General features: G+C 41.1%; 1 protein-coding gene across 1 annotated transcript; it reads left to right on the top strand.

Moving 5' to 3' along the window:
- Nucleotides 1–496: 496 nt before the first annotated feature.
- Nucleotides 497–16,569, top strand: RIOK1 (RIO kinase 1). The gene is made up of 17 exons (XM_005481712.4): nt 497–679; nt 1,521–1,725; nt 2,893–2,983; nt 3,983–4,052; nt 4,742–4,784; nt 5,474–5,566; nt 6,283–6,395; nt 6,521–6,601; nt 7,129–7,215; nt 7,809–7,946; nt 8,587–8,690; nt 10,342–10,448; nt 11,531–11,596; nt 13,161–13,280; nt 13,566–13,619; nt 14,711–14,863; nt 16,357–16,569. The coding sequence occupies exons 1-17, from the start codon at nt 609–611 to the stop codon at nt 16,465–16,467; spliced, it is 1,707 nt and encodes a 568-aa protein (XP_005481769.2). The 5' UTR covers nt 497–608; the 3' UTR covers nt 16,468–16,569.
- Nucleotides 16,570–16,828: the final 259 nt, after the last annotated feature.

Below are 16,828 nucleotides of genomic sequence, written 5' to 3'. Positions count from 1 at the left end.
TATTATACAGATGTGCCACAGTTCAGTATCGATGTATCTGCAGCTGCTGGGGATTCGACGAATCACAGAATGGTTTGGGTCGGAAGGGACATTAAAGATCATTTAGTTCCATCCCAACTAAGTGATCTTTAATGTCCCTTCCGACCCAAACCACTCTGTGATTCTGGGCAGGGACACCTTCCACTACACCAGGTTGCTCCAAGCCCCGTCCAGCCTGGCCTGGAACACTTCCAGGGATGGGGCATCCACAGCTTCTCTGGGAAACCTGTTCCAGGGCCTCACCACCCTCACAGTAAAGAATTTCTTACTGCTATCTAATCTAACCCTGCTCTCGTTCAAGCAGGGTTACAAGCCCTTGTATGAAGCCCCTCCGTGTGTCAGACAGGCTCTCCCGGCGCAGGAGCCCGGGAAGCGGGCGGGGACAGGAGCAGGGCCGGAGCTGGGGCGAGCCCGTCCCCGCCGCGCTCGCCCGCGAAGCTTTTGGTCCCTCTGGCGGCGCCGTAGCGGCTGGGCCGGGCCGGCGCCTGCGTGCCGCGGGCATCCCGGCGGCCAGTGATTCCTGCTCCCGGTGTTTCCTGCTCCCGGTTCCTGCCTCCCGCCCCGCCGCCATGGATTACCGGGCGCTGGTGATGAGCCAGGTCGTGCCCGGGCAGTTCGACGATGCGGACTGCTCGGACAGGTGAGGGCGCGCCGCGGGCCGGGGCTGAGGGCGCTGGGGGGGGCCGGGCCGAGCGGACACGCGGAGCGGGAGCGGGAGCAGCCCTGGGACTTGCCCGGCAGCGGGGAAAGGAGAGCGGGTGGTGCTGCCCCGCCACGGGAGGAGGTGAGAGGAAAGGCTGCGTGTGTCTCTCGGCTTCCCTTTTCCATGGGGTGTGCTGCTTTGGGACATACTTGTCCTGGCAGAAAGCCGTGACACGTTATTGACATTACAGAATGGTAGCATCAGTTAGGTTGGAAAAGATCTCTGGGATCATCGAGGCCAAGCTGTGACTCAGCACCACCGTCCCAACTAGACAGTGAGTAACAACTCCAGTCTTCCCTTAAACACCTCCAGGAACGGGGACTCCACCACCTCCCTGAGCAATCCATTCCAGTGTCTAACCACCCTTGCTGTGAAGAAATTCTTCCAAATTCTCCTGGTGCAACTTTGCAACTTTAGGCCGTGTCCTCTTTTCCTGTCGCTTGCTGCCTGGGGGAAGAGACTGACCCCCACGTGGCTGCAGCCTCCTTTCAGGGAGTTGTAGAGAGTGATAAGGGCCCCTTTGAGCCTTCTTTCCTCCAGGCTAAGCACTCCCAGCTCCCTCAGCTGCTCCTCACAGGATTGATGCTCCAGACCCTTCCCCAACTTCATTTCCCTTTTCTAGACCTGATCCAGCACCTGAATAGGTGACCTCAGAACTGGACTCAGTGAATTAAAACACGGGTGAAAATGTAAAGTCATTTATGGGGATAAGTGTATTGAATTTTTGGTGACTGTAACTATAATTTTTAGTTATAGAGACATCTGTGTTTCTTTTCAGTGAATCTGTGAAAGACACAGAAGCGTGTAAAGAGGGTGAGGTCCCTGAGAGCTGCCAGCTATGCACGTGTGAAGAAGTTAACGCTGAGGAAGGAGATGGTGATGATGACAATGATGCTGAAGAGGAAAATGAAGACTGGGACTGGGATGATGACGTGGGAAGACTCACGAAGCGCCACAATGCTGCTGGTGGATGCAATCCACAGGTATGTTGAAGGTTATACTGTGGGCTTTGAGGGTGCCCAAGAGCTAGTGGGGCCAGCCTGGAGGCTTTGTTCTTGTTAGTGTTATACTGGGGGCAAATGCAAGCAGAAATTTTTCCTTCAGAGAATCACCTTCCTTTGCATCTGTTCCTCTTACTTGCCTTGTGTGTATGTACACTATAGCCTAAGCTGCATTTGATTTTCTTGTCTCAAACCCTGTTGCTGGATTCTCTGTGTCCCTGCAGTTTCCTTCTCTTCCTTACCTTACTCAACTTTTCTTTTGCTTACCCTTAAGATGTTCCTTACTTTTTGGTATTTGTCCTCTGTGTTTCTGAGCATCTTCCCCAGCCTTTCTGTTTATTTTTAGACTATCCTCTAGTCATATCCAGGGTGAAACCAGCTCTATTTTTGACTTAATAGTGAAGAAGGCAAACAAAAATACAAGGATGGGAAATGGAGGGGGGGTGCTTGAAGTGAATTAATTTAGAGTGTATGGTGTTGGCATAGAAATTCTGGTGTTGTGCAGAATAGAGAGCACTCGTGAAGGTAAGGAGGGTGCTAGTTTTCACATCAGCTGGGACACTAGAGGTTCAAAACCTCATTTTTCTTATTGCTACCAACTTAGCAGAACATTGAGGAAAATCAGAGTTTGCTGATCATAGCATAGCATACCATGTCTGGCAGCATTTGTCCTGGGTGGTATATTCTTGCCTTTTTTCAGAGGTTTATGCTGTTCAATGATGGTGAAATCGTGTTCAGGTATTAGTTGTGTTTGGGGAGGACTACATGGAAGAAAAGACAGAATCTTGGGAAGTTTTCTCAGTTCATTGCCTCTGCATTTTTTCCCTCTTGATTTATTCATTGTTTCTGTCTTCTATTCCTTTTACAGACAGGAAAAAGTGCTGTGTGAGAGACTTGTAGCTTCCTAGACTAAAAAATAACTCTGGTTTGGAGCACTTTTAGAATTTTAACTGGTGTATTACCTGTACTTTCTTTTCTTGGTTTAAGAAAAATCTGGTGTTAATCCATGTCTGTTTCCTTATATCCCATGTAGTTTTCATCTTGCAGCTTTAGGCATAGGCATTTGAGATTACTTTTCCAATGAAATTGTTTGAATTTCAAAGGGCTATGTACAGAACGTGACTTATGTTAACAAATCCTTTATTTCAGGCAAATAGGCAGACCCCTAATTGCTCTTCAGCAAAACTGTCAACCCCTGCAGGCAAGGTTTTAAGAAAATTTGAACACAAAATCAATTTAGGTGAGTATAATTGCACTGCTGTCCTTTATTTTAAACAGTTACCCGTCTGTGGCATTCTCAGACTAATTCTGCTTATGTTAAGCCAGAGTTCACTGGAATGGGTGGGTTAGCCATTGCCAGAGAGATTAAAAATGGCTTTTGAGTACTTGAAGTTGCCTTTAGTCTCCCAGAACTGGCTGTCATACCCCCCTCTCTCTCCACCTTCAGCACCACATGGCTGTTTTGTTGGGTTTTTTTCTTTCCCTTTGACTTCTCCAGGCAACATGAAGTCTTTCTTCCCTAGATTCACTTTAGGAAAAAGCTATTTGGGTGGAGGGAGGGTATCAGCTCTCTGTAGTGATGTTGGTGATTCCCACAGCTGCTACCACTACTAGAAAGCTGCACTTTCTAGACAACTGCAGTAGTCCCCTCTAGTATTAAAGGGGGTATATTATGCAGCAATTCTCTCCCAGGAGCAGAGATCCTGTGCCAAGTGAAGAGGCTGCTGTCCCAGCTGGAGTGGTTTGATTTTTACCCTGAGATGGAGATGGCTGCTCAGCACAGCCTGTCAGGACCAGGGGAAGCTGTAATTGGCACCTTCTGACAGGGTAGAGATCCGAGGTTGGGTTTTCCTTTATAACAAAGTGGTGCTAGGGTGAAGGCTGCTGGTGTTTGTGGCCAAATACAGCAGCTTTTATACATTTAGCATTTAATCAAACACCATTTAAATGCATTGTCGAAGAGAATCTGGAAGGCTGTTGTTTATTGTGTTAAGAAAAGTGGCATTTGATTGTTTTAAGAGAAGAGCAGACAAATTTATTGGTGAGATGTTATCCAGAAGGCATTACTGGTATAACATTTCCAAGTCTCTGGAATTGTCTCACTCATCTGTTTTGTTACCTTACAGTCCTGCCCTGAAATGTAAACAGAGTAAAGTGCTGGGTTAACCCTGGTGTGTAGGAAACTTCTTTGGGTTTTGGGGTTTTGTTTTTTTTTCATAGCTTCTTATGTGTTTTTCAGATAAGCTAAATTTTGATGACTCTGTTATAAACAGAGTCACAGAAAAGTCTAGGCAGAAGGAAGCAGACATGTGAGTATTACTTATGCTTCTATTTTCACTTAAATACTTTAAACCCAGAAGTATACTGCTTATTTCCTTGTTTAAATACATTTGTTAAGAAAAATGAAGTTTAGAAGTAGTCTACATGCAGTTTGCCCTTTGGTTTTCTATTTTTTGGTTTCCAAATCAGTTTTTGGAAAGTTTTGATTCTTCTGTCACTGGTAGCACATCTGATTGTATTGCTGTAGTATAGTAAGGCAGAAGTGATGGGTGTCATTCCCCTAGAAAAGACCCTTTGATACTCTTTTTTTCTAAACATAAATCCTTAAACCACTGAGCTCAAAAGGTGTTGGAGGAAAGTTCCTCCTGATGATTTGGTGGTGGAAAAGTATTTCTTCTTAAGAATTTTTTTTTGCCTGCAGCTTATAGTCCTAAGTTGTAAAGAGAGATACGGTTTTCTCCTGAATGAGCATGATTCAGAAAAAGCAGGAAGGTCATCTATAAAAGTGAAGGGCTCTGATGTTAATGGTGGTGGTAGTTTGTTGATGTTTTCCTTTCCATCCCTCTGTCTGCAGGAGAGACCTTTGGTTTTGTATGAACTGAAAGCCTTACTTCTTAAGGCTGTCATCTTAACCTTTGGCACAGGATGGCACAGTTTGCTCTGTCAAAGTACCCAGCCCATATGTGGGATTGTAACATTTTATTTTCCCTTCTGCTAGGTATCGAGTCAAAGACAAGTCAGACAGAGCAACAGTAGAACAGGTAAGGCCTTTGTTCATCAAAATTCCCTTTTGACCAGAGCAAATAGTGTAGAATTTTGGAATCAATGAAAAAGCACTTAAAAGCAAGAACGGAGTTGTGGAATTCTGTCTCTCTTGTTATGCTGAAGAGACCAGTTGTTTCTTTCTTTCTTTGTTTTGCATATGAAAGTTAACTTTGGTTCCATAAACATTTTAGAGCTCATTTTTGTGTTTAACATTGTAATTCGTTTATATGTGTAATGCAGAATTCCATCTTAAGCTTTTATTGAATTCCAAAGAACAAGAAAAAATGCCGAGTTTGCATTTTCCTTTTTTTCTTCTTTAGCAAGACTGAATTATTACTGGACTGAGCCCACATGGCTGTTCTATCTCAGTTATGTTATCTGTATCCCAAGAAATATCTTACTTTAAAACATTTAATGCAGCTATGGGTGGGACATTATTTGTTTGTCTCTTCTAGAGTTAGGTTGAAGACATATGCTTAATTTAAAAAGAGAAAAAAAATTTGAAGAAAAAGTGAAATATCATCCTAGATTCATGGTAAAATTCTGAGTTATTATTATTATATATTCAGATTAGTATTTGATCCTTGAGAACAGTCTGATGCCCAGGGGCCTTTAATATGATGGTAGGACTGGGCATTATTATTTGGTTTTTTTTCTGTGCTGACTTTTCTGTATTAAATTTGAGGTGTTGGACCCAAGGACCCGAATCATTCTGTTTAAGATGCTCTCTAGAGGTATTATATCAGAAATCAATGGCTGCATCAGCACAGGGAAAGAAGTAAGTTTTATTGCAAATAATGTAGTAGGCTTTTTTTTTTAGCCAGCTGGGTGGAAATTTATGATGCTCAGAAAATGTAGTGAAGCACTTGGGCTTGGTTCTAAATATTTTGTGCTACTTGATTGGTAAGAAGTCATCTTAAGAAAAAAATATTTATGATAAAGGAAACCAATTTTCCCAAGTATGGAAGATTTCTGAGAATGCTTTAATATTATCTTAAATTTGTGGATGTTGTTAATTGCATCTTTCAACAAAAATTTTAGCAAAGTTATGTATACCCATAGTATTAAATAGTGCCTAAAGAACCATACAAACCCAGATAATTCCAATTAAAGACATACTTCTGCCCTGTGTAGAGGTGAAAACATGAGACATGTGGGCCATGCTTTAGGGCCTGAACAGTGCACAGGCTCAAGTTAACCTTTCACACAAGGGCTTGTTTCAGTCTCCCAAGTGTGCATGAGGCAGAGTTTTCTTGTGCAGTGTTGATTTTATTTTGAGGGCATTGTTGCACCCCTGCCCCATCCTATGTACTTCCTGTAAGTTGCCCTTCATGGAAAAAGGATTGCCCTGGTGTGCAGTCTCCTCCAGCTGGGTGCCACACAGGGGCTGGGGTGGGATCAGCCCTTTTCCAGGTGTCAGAATGAGAAGAAGAGAGAAGAATATGTTGTTTTAAAGAGCTTTTCTTTAATGTTGTTTCTTCCCTAATCTAATAGGCCAACGTATATCATGCCAGTACTGCAAATGGGGAGAACAGAGCAATAAAGATTTACAAAACCTCTATTCTGATGTTTAAAGATCGGGATAAGTATGTGAGTGGTGAATTCAGGTGAGTTTGACTTCTGCTGCGTTTTGCTTGGGAAGAGGGATTGTTTTGACAGGTGTTAAAATAACTAGTACTCGCTGTGTTGATACACTAAGAGTCCCTGTTGTCTTTTATTTTTTTATTTAAAGATTTCGTCATGGATACTGCAAAGGCAACCCAAGAAAAATGGTGAAGACATGGGCCGAAAAAGAAATGAGGAATTTAATAAGGTGATTCTTCCAGTTTTTATTTCATCATGCAGAGGTTACAAAAACTTTTAAGTTTAGAGGAGATGCTCTCTCTGTGGCTACCACTAACCTATCAGGTCTCTGGAGTGTTCAGGAAAAGTGTCTTAAGCTTCATTATGGGAGAGAAACAAAAGGGGAGGGAAGAATAAAGATCTTCTTTTGTTTTCCTGCTAATACTCGAAGCTCTTCAGTGTCTGAACTCTGTCTGACATGACTGAACAGCAAGGAGAAGCTAGAAATAGCTGCTGCTGAGCAGCAACACACTGTGTGATATGGGTTAATCTGGGATTAACCTGAACTGTCTAAAGATTCTTTGGCACAGGAATGCTTAGAAAAGGGTCAGAATGGTTGTGGCTTTTTGTGTGCATTTCCTAGTTCTTCACAAGGGAGAGTTTCCTGAGCTCTCACTGTGTTATGTTCTAAGCTGCAGAGCTCCTTTATGCACGGGTGCAAAGCAAATAGAGTTTGGTTTTATTTATTTTTATTTTGGCTTTGTTCCTGTGTTTCAGGTTGAATACAGCCCAGATACCTTGCCCAGAGCCAATTATGCTAAGGAGTCATGTGCTTGTCATGGGCTTTATTGGTAAAGGTGATAGGTAAGTATCCTTAGAAAATTTTTTTTTTTAATTTAGTAATAGCTTTTCCCAAAGGTTTATTAAAACCAACCAAACCAACCGTCTGAATTTACCTACAGTTACTCTAGGGCTGTAAAGTTAACATGTGCATGTGATCTGTGGAATAGTCCCAGACACTTGTCAGCTACTACTGCAGGCAATCTGTGTGATTGTGAAGCCTCAGTTGCGTGCAAAATGAGTTCATAAAGTGGCTTAACCAGAGATTAATGCTGGAAAGGCTTGCTAATTGTATATGAAGATAGTTTATTGTTTTGTAGTTGCTGACATTAATGTAGCATGGTCCAAATTAGCTCCTGTTGAAAACAGAGCTTCAGAATCTCAGGCAAGCATGTAGCAAGGTTTTGCTCCCCTTCCTGCTGGCTCCTTGCTCTTGGTTGCTCATCCTGACTTGCTTGACATACTTGTGGAGTGAAAGATTCAGGCACAGCAATTAAAGCATTTGCAGCTGGTGTGAAAAAGGAAAAAGTATTTAGTTTCTATTTAGTTTTAGCTATATTTTTAGTTTCTGTTGTGGTGTTTGTTTTTTTTTTTTTTTTTTTTTTTGTAATTTCAAGGCCTGCTCCTCTGTTGAAGAATGCTCAGCTGTCTGACTCCAAAGTCCGGGAGCTGTACCTGCAGATCATCCAGTACATGAGAAGAATGTACCAAGATGCCAGACTTGTTCATGCAGATCTCAGTGAATTTAATATGCTGTATGTTTTTAATCCTTGCTCTGAATTGTGACATCCAAGATGTATGCACTGGCAGCCTCTGTGTGAGAGTACTGATGTACCTTTCAGCGAGGGCGGGGTCCTTGTCGTTACTGGGTTTTGTAACTTTCCTAATTAATTATGTCGCTTTTAGCCCAGATCTGAGCTTTCTCTGTTAAAAAACGCCAACAAACAAAAGAAACCATAAAATAAGAAAGAAAAAAAAGTTAAAAGACACAACAAAATCACCTCACAAAACCCCCTCACAACTAGAAAAAAAACCATCAACTCCGGCAAAAATTAGTAAGGTATCATTTTTATGTAAAGTATTTTATATTAGTTAGGTATCATTTCACTGCTATATTTTTATAACTTGTTTCTTGTTTTATTTCTTTTTCATGCACCTCTCTGCTTTTTTTTGTTCATGAGCAGACTGTTTTTAAAAAAAGTTTAATTATACAGCTTGTATAGGGAGGGAGAGGATTGACTGAAAAAAGCCACCCTGGCCCTCACATGCCAGGTGTATGCTGGAGAAAGAAGTTAAGTTTTTTTTTTGCTGGTTCTTAAGTTTGAGGCATGCTTTGTTGCCTGTCTCTCAGTATCTGGTGGAGTTGGTGCAGCCCTGTGTGGGGTTTCCTTGCAGGTACCACGGGGGGGACGTGTACATCATTGACGTGTCGCAGTCCGTGGAGCACGACCACCCGCACGCGCTGGAGTTCCTGCGCAAGGATTGTGCCAACGTTAACGGTGAGGGGGCTGCACTCCAGCCCTTGTTCTGACACCTGGTTTGTTTAGCAGGGTGGACTCAGTTCGCCTCATGTTTTTTCAGGTGTAACTGACTGTAGAAGCTGTCAAAATTGCATTAAAATACTTCCTCTCCTATGTTCTTGTGACTTCCTCAGGGAGCAGTGTGCTGTGCTGAGTTCAGAGTAGTGCAGCTTATTTTGCTAGAAATCATCTCTCTTAAATGAGTGCCATGACTGATTCTCTGAGGTAGGATAGGTTTAACACTCCCAGTCTGCAGCAGTGCTCACCCCAATCTTAACTTCCCTTACTTAAAATACTGTGCAGACATACTGATGTGTTGCCTTCTGTGAGCTGAATCCACATCTAGGATTCCTCAGCTGGCAAGATGTTTCTGTGTGTTATAAAGTTCCCTGCACTAAGGGCAGCTGAGAGGATTGAGGCATAGAGTAATTAATTAGAGATGTTATCACTTGTCACAGCATTTTGATAAGTTAAGTTTAATGGTGTTTTTCTCTTGAGAATTTCGTCTTCATGTGTGAATTTACATGTTGTGTAACAGATACACACCTCCTGGTAGGGTGTGCCCCTGAGGACGAAAAAAATCTCTTTATAGGCTGCTTTTGTCTCCCCTTTATTTTCACATTGACTTTTTTCTTATTTTACACAGGCTCTTGAAAGTCTGGCACATAATTAGGAAAGAACTGTGTGCATGCTGTATGTTTGTTGACATCCAGTTTGCTACTTTTTCCTTATTCCTTTTCAGTTCATGCATTTCTAGTAACTCCCTTCTGTCTCAGCTAGTCATACCCTTGCTCTTTATTCACGTCTTTTGTGCTCTTCTGCCTAGATATTCTAGTGTCTCAGTGAGTTGCAGTGGTTTTGGTGTTGTTTTGTTTTCTGTCACTGCAGCTTTCTCTGTCTAAATCTACAGAGACTCTAAGAAACACCTGGTTCTGCTCTAGGTGTGATCTCTGCAGAGATTTGTGGTTCAGTGAGCACGGAGAGCTACCTCCAATCTAAGTGCTTCTCTAATCCTTCCATGATTAATTTCTCACAGTGAGAGATCTTCTGGGAGTTTTAGTAGGAAATACTTGTTGAACAGTCCTCAGTGTCACTTGCTGCTGTTTTTCAGAACAGAAGTGCAGCCTATGAATTTGGTCATAACTGATTTAAGAAAGCAATTCTGAGTGTAGTAGCGAGGAATATTCTAGGACATAAATGTGTCTTCCCTTTTGGGTGGATCACAATGTACTGTATTTCAGTGGCCACTTGTTTCTCTCTGGCAAAAGATCTCCATTCCTTACTTGAAATACTTTTTTTTTTTTTTTATCTTGGTCATTGCAAATACTACACCTGTCTTGAATTCTTTACTTCTTAATCCATATTCCATTAAGTCAGGATCCTTCTGAAATTGATTTGGCTTTTATATTTATGCAGTTTTTCTCCTGTTAGTGTTTGTTGCATCTGGGAGATGAACAGTTTTATTTCAGATGACCAAGAATCATCTGGTGACTAAACTCCATATGATGTAGAATGTGCTGCTGAGACTTCCCCAAGTTATCAGAGTTGTTGGCTCGCTGGAACTGTCACTTTAACATCCAAGCTGTGTATGTTAGATGGAATTACTAATGGGTTTTGTCTCTCCTGGCAGACTTTTTCCAGAAGCACAATGTTGCAGTGATGACAGTGAGGGAGCTGTTTGAATTTATTACTGATCCTTCTATCACAAGTGAAAACATTGATGACTACCTGTCTAAGGTAAGACCTCATGGCCTTGTTACTGAGTAAGAGGACAGCAAAATCAGATGTAGTTCAAGCTCCAACATCTCATTTATTCTACACCCTAAGGAAGCCAGCACATGACATTGTTGTGCTAGTGCTTCAGAAATGCATAGAGATCTTTTCCATTTATACCATTGTAGGGTGACACTGCTTTTCTTGCATGTTGTCTCAGAAAGTGTCTTAGACATATTTTATGAAAAATCCTTTTGCTAGGATCTTTTCTCCTGAGAAGCTGAAAGGCCTCAGAAATGAAATGTAAACAATAATTATCTACTGCTGTGGAATGCAACAGGTGCATCTTTGATTGATCTTATGTGGTTGTTTTTAATTAATGGCCAATCACAGCCCAGCTGTCTCAGACTATCTGGTCAGTCACAAGATTTTATTATCATTCCATTCCATTCCATTCCATTCCATTCCATTCCATTCCATTCCATTCCATTCCATTCCATTCCATTTCTTTCCTTGCTGGCCTTCTGATGAAATCCTTTCTTCTATTCTTTTAGTATAGTTTTAATATATAATTTTCTTTTAATATAATATATATCATAAAATAATAAATCAGCCTTCTGAAACATGGAGTCAAGATTCTCATCTCTTCCCTCGTCTTGGGACCCCTGTGAACACCACTACAAGAAAGTCTGTCTAATCATGAAGACTCAAATGTCTGTTTGAAGTGCTGTAAGAACCAGGATGCTTTAAGCTAGCTCTGTTTCTGGCAAGGAGGAGCTCTGCAGAAGTATAACCGTGCTTATATGTAGGGTGGTGTTGTATGTCCTGTAGCCGTGCTGGCCTGCCGCGGTTTGGTTTGGGAGGAGCTGCGCGTGTGTTTTTCCCGCGGGTACGGCCCCGATCTGCAGCTGTGCGTGTGCTTCGCAGCTGGGCTGGTCACCATTAGGTGTCGCTGAAGGCATTCCCACTGGGGCTGCTGGAGTGCGTGTGTGATGGTGGAGCACAGGGAGAAACACAGATAGGAATAGTTGGATGTGATTCTAAAGGCTTAGTGGCGCGATTCTAAAGAATGATAACTTTTTTTGTAATGTTTTGTGTTTCTTTAGGCGATGGAAATAGCATCGAAAAGAACAGAAGAGGAAAGATCCAGTCAAGATAAAGTGGATGAGGAAGTGAGGATTTCTGTTCCTGCTATGAAATTAATGTTAACCTTACCTCTTGTAAACACTGAAAAATGTTGTGTTTTCTTTGGAAAAATGTACAGTTGATGATAAACAAAACATTGTTTCTGATGCTGAGATATCTTGACCTAGTTGAGATGTGAAGTATTAAGGGATGCCATGTGTAAAAGCTGACAGCAATAAGCTGTTAGAAGGCAAATATTCGATTTCCAAAACCAGTTTGCTTGCTGACATGTGTGTTTCTTGGTGTATCTTCCAGTTTAGGTTTAGTTAACAAAAAACCTGAGTAGAGGTTCTGATCTGATTGTGCCAGTGGTATTTGACTAGTGATACAGAAGCAGGCTATTTGGATAAGTGCATTGGCCAATTGCCTATCTAGCTCCACTCCCAGTCTAGCTCAGTTCTACCAGTGCTTTTACATTAAGTGAAGCCATCTCAAGTCCATTACTGAAAGCTGTTAACATTCTGAAAATGCTTGATGTAAAGATAGAACCATTTCTATCTTAGTCTTAACTGTCTGTTTCAGAAGAGTCTAAAAACAAAACCAACAATCAACAAAAGCCTCTTATCTTGTGGGTCAGTACAACTTGATTTATTCAAGACTTTTTTGTCTTGGAGCTCAGCAGGTTTCTCTAACTGCTTCAGGCTTTGTCAAGGAAAGATGTATTTTGTTTCCCAGCATAGCCTCAGCATAACACTACTGAGGTATAGAGTCAGATTCTAGTGTTTGGTAGCATGTCCATCTTTTGCAAGCAAGTTACTCCTTTGTTTATATGAGGTACTGACCTGTAAGAGAGGTGGTTTCATAAAATTTAAGTTCAGTTCATTTGTCCTAGACTTTCCATGTGACCATGGCTAATTTGTGCCGCTTTCCTTGCAAAAGAGTAGAGCTGAATAAGGGCAGCTCTGTGGAAGTGGGGAACTGTGCTTTGTGCACAGCTCTCAGATGAGCAGTGATGATCACGAAGGGTACTGAATCTGTACTGGGATTGAACTAATACCGTGAAACACAGAAGCAAAACACATTGATCTTAGGATCCTAAGCTTGCTGAAAGACTGGAATGTTATTGATACTGCAGTTAGTTTTCATTGTACTGTACTGCTGCAAGTACCTTTTTTGAGTTGTACTGTAGGTTGAAGTGGGTGTTGTTACATGAAAAGATTTAGGTTGTAGCAGTGCATTTCAATGGAGTTGCTTCCTGAAGGCATTATAAACATTACAATAAAAGCATTAGAAAAATTCTTAGGACACAAAACCTTAAATAGGCTAAGAGGTGGTTGGAGAATTTTATAAGTGGGCTGGTATGAGTCAGGCTGAGGAAGGAGCCTTCTTAGTTGTGATCTATTAATAATGTCTAGGTTGCACATTAAGCCTGCCCCTGCAAAAAAATAACCAAACAAAAAATAACTCTGTAGTTCAAATGGTAGGGGATGATTGCTATGTTCATTTGTTGTTTCTCTGTGATTATTCTCCTAAGGATGCATAATTAGGAGAGAAGAACATCATGACACTATATGTAAATTAGTAAGTCTGTGTTTCCCTTCACTGTGCTAGGTATTTAAGAAGGCCTACATACCTCGAACTCTGACTGAAGTTAAAAACTATGAGAGGGATGTGGACATAATGATGAAATTGAAAGAAGAGGATACGGCATTGAATGTTCAGCAAGATAATGTGAGTAGGCATGCTGAGGCCCTGCAAAAGAGAGAGAGGGAATATGAATTCTTCTTACTGGACACTGTTAGCAATAAATAAAAACAGAAGCATTGCTACCAAGGTGTGGAGTACTAAATCTATACCATACTTTAAAATCGTCTGGTTAGTGCTTAATGCTAACATTGTGGATTTTACCCTGGTCTTTATTTCTTTAAATTTATTTTTAGATAGTAATTCTCTCTGGGCATAAAGAATTAAGATATAATTTGATAATGTAATTTCTTCCTCTCTTCCTTGGAGCAGATTCTCTACCAGACTGTGACAGGACTGAAGAAGGATTTGTCTGGTGTTCAGAAGGTGAGAGGGTCTTTTTGAAATCCTTAATTTTAGCCCTTTTCAGAAAAGTGCTTACAGGTAGTTCAGAGAATGCCTGGTCCTACAGCTGACACTGTGAAAGAAGCCTTTGTGTGCAGAGTGACCATTTGTGTCAGGATGGGTCTGCACAATACAGAATTTGCTTCCCTGCACTGTGGCTGATGCTGGGTTGCTTGAGAATGAAATTAATTAAAATCCTTGCTGTGGCCATGATCTCTAAAGTTAAGGTGTTAATGAGGGAAAGTGTTTTCTGATTATGGAAAAGGTAATTGATTTAAACTGTTGCATGACTGCAAGTTTTGATATGTTTCTGATATCAGATTTAATATCAGATATGTTGATATGATAGGGTATCTGTTGTAATATTGCATAAAGAACAGTCCTGCAGTATAAGCTATAAAATATTATGTCTTACTGTGTTTGAAGTACTTGACAGTGACACTTCTGTAAAGTAGATTGGATGAGAAGTTGGATACAGATCACTTGGAGCCATGTCATTCAAGGCAGAAGCCCTGTGTGGATTCCCCCTCCTTACTTTGTGAATATTCTCTAGCAGTGGTGTAGACTCTTGATTTAAAATGGAAATATAAATATGGATGGGATTGGGCTATAGCACAGTCTCCAGGCTTGTTTAAGAATAAGTGAGTGTTCAGTGCAGATATTTGTGTTTGCAATATAGAATACATAGAGTGCCCCCAAGGTAGAACTGGGTATGATCCAAGGATAATTAAAAATAGGCTTCCACATATGTTAGCAAATTGCTGTTTAACTTAGGGAAATTAGTTTGGGAGTGCAAATAACAGCTGTGCTTTGAGCCCTGACCTAAAAGAATCTGTGGTGTATATTTTAGATTCCTTTTTCTTAGTTTGACTTAACCTACTTTTCATTCTTTATCTTGAAACTCAGTGAGGGCTGTGGTAAGGGAGATAGCATCAGATTGCTCAAGGGCTTCTTTGCAACAGATTCTGTTTTCTTTTTTGTGAGTATATATGTACATTGTGCATGTGTATGTGTGTATGCTGCCATTAGGTTTCTTGGTTTTGATTTGATGTAATTCTTGATATATCTTGCAGATTCCTGCACTCCTTGAAGAGGCTGACAATTCAGAAACAGACTCTGATGATGATGATGATGGTGGTGGTGGCAGCTTAGAGGATTCTGATTTGGGCTGTAAAGAATCTGTACATCCCAAAGACAGACCTGCTGAAGTTAGCATGGACAAAAAGGTCAGCTGGCCGGGAATTGTTTATTTTTTCCCACCTTTGCTTATATGACACAAAAATATCCAAACTTAGTGACTCTTGCTTCTTCCTGTCTGAAACAAGCTGTGGACCTTTCCTGTTGTAGAGAACAAGAGCAGAGGGAGTGAATTTCATTTGGGATGCTTTATTAAAGGTGGTTTTATGTAGAGCAGTGTGCAACACAGCTCTCCGTAGCTTAGGCAAAGCTGGAAGAGAGATCTCTACAGGGAATTACAGGGCTACACAAAGTAGAATGCAGTGGAGCCTGGGCAGCTTTTCAGTCCCTCTGGCTACTCTTCCAGGCTTTGGTGCTCAGGTTTGTGGCTGTGGTCCCTGATGAACCTCCCTATGCCCAGACAGCTGAGACCACTTGATCTGTAGAGCTGGAGATTTGGTGACAGTGTTTGTCCCACAGTGCTTTTGCAGTACCATTAGTACAGGCTGCCTAGCTTTCCTGTGGGCAAGAGATGTAATGCAGTCCAGCAAAGGAATTATGGTTAGGGTCTGGGGTTTGGGTTTTCTTTGAGGTTTCATTTTTTTAAACTGTGGAACAATATGCTTAGTTTTGGTGAGGCTCTCCTGCAGAGTATCACTCATGAGTGAGAGCCTTTTGGCAGCCTTTTAGGTGCTGTGAAAAAAAAAATAATTAAAAAACAGGGTGAAATTTGCAGGCTTAAGGGGTTCAAGGTTTGGGACATGGCATTTTAGGTTTTTCTTTCTAGAAAAGGTAAGATTATATATTTCATATCTGTCAAATAAAAATGCAGCACTCTACTACACACTGCCAGTCTAGAGCTGCTGCCTTTTAGATGTGAAAGAGGGAAGTCTTGGCCACTTCTCATCTGATAGGTTTTCATTTGGACTTCTTTTTGTGTGAGGTGAGGTTTTTTTGTAACTTGTGTTTAGCTGTAGGTTGAACAACTGATTAGCAGCAATTACTTCTACCTACTCCTTCCACTTCGCTGACTTTTTGTTTTCTAGTTGAGTCTTGTCCCTTCTGTCTGGCACAGGTTTACAGTGTGTTGCAGTAGCATGGCATTCTTTCCTACCAGTCCTGCTGGTGATCAGCTTGCTCCATCAGCACTTACTGGATCAATACTTTGATACATGATACATACAAACAGATACTATAGTAGCTCTGTGGGTAGCAGAAAATGTAGACCAGACAACCTGTTGTAATCTTAAGTGTAAATAGCATGAGTTAAGAGTGCCTCTTGTTCACTTTCTTCAAAGGTTGCATGAAACTCAGGTTCTAACTAGTTTGTCATTCCCAATGTGCAGATCTGGGCTCCACCCCCAACCTGTATCTCCTTTTTCCTATCCCCTCATAATTTCTATTGATTTTTAAAATTTCTTTATCTTGATAACCTTATTTTTATGTCATGTATTAATTATCTTGTTATGTAACAATTGATTGACTCGTTTAAAATTCTTCATTCCCTTCTGGCTTTAAATGAATGGTGTTTGATTCCTTATAGGAAAGGAAAAAGATGGTCAAAGAAGCCCAAAGAGAAAAGAGAAAAACCAAAATCCCAAAGCATGTGAAGAAGAGGAAAGAAAAAACTGCAAAAATGAAGAAAGGCAAATAAAACCATCTTTGGCTCAGAGAAAGGGATGATGTGTTGTGGATTAGTCAGCCACCATCTTTTTTTCTGTATTAAAAAATTAAAAATCCTTTATTTATATACATACAGTGTAAACTGTGAGGATTTTTTTGTTAATAAGATGTTGTAGTTGTTTGAACAGAGTGCATGACACAGGTTTCTTGATGGGAAAGACTGAATCTAATATTTGTGCCTGCTAAAATTCTTTATCTATGCAGGTTTGACTTTTTTGCTAAACTCACACTTATTTGTTCCTGTGTTCTAACTCCCCATGCCTTCTTCACAGTATGGGAGCAAACTGAGCTCTGCAGGCCCTCACAGTCCCCTGGGATAACCCTGCAGGCAT

The sequence above is a fragment of the Zonotrichia albicollis genome, chromosome 1 (genome assembly GCF_047830755.1).
Source record: "Zonotrichia albicollis isolate bZonAlb1 chromosome 1, bZonAlb1.hap1, whole genome shotgun sequence".
Taxonomy (NCBI): Eukaryota; Metazoa; Chordata; class Aves; order Passeriformes; family Passerellidae; genus Zonotrichia; species Zonotrichia albicollis.
This window is presented reverse-complemented; position numbering and strand designations above follow the sequence as displayed.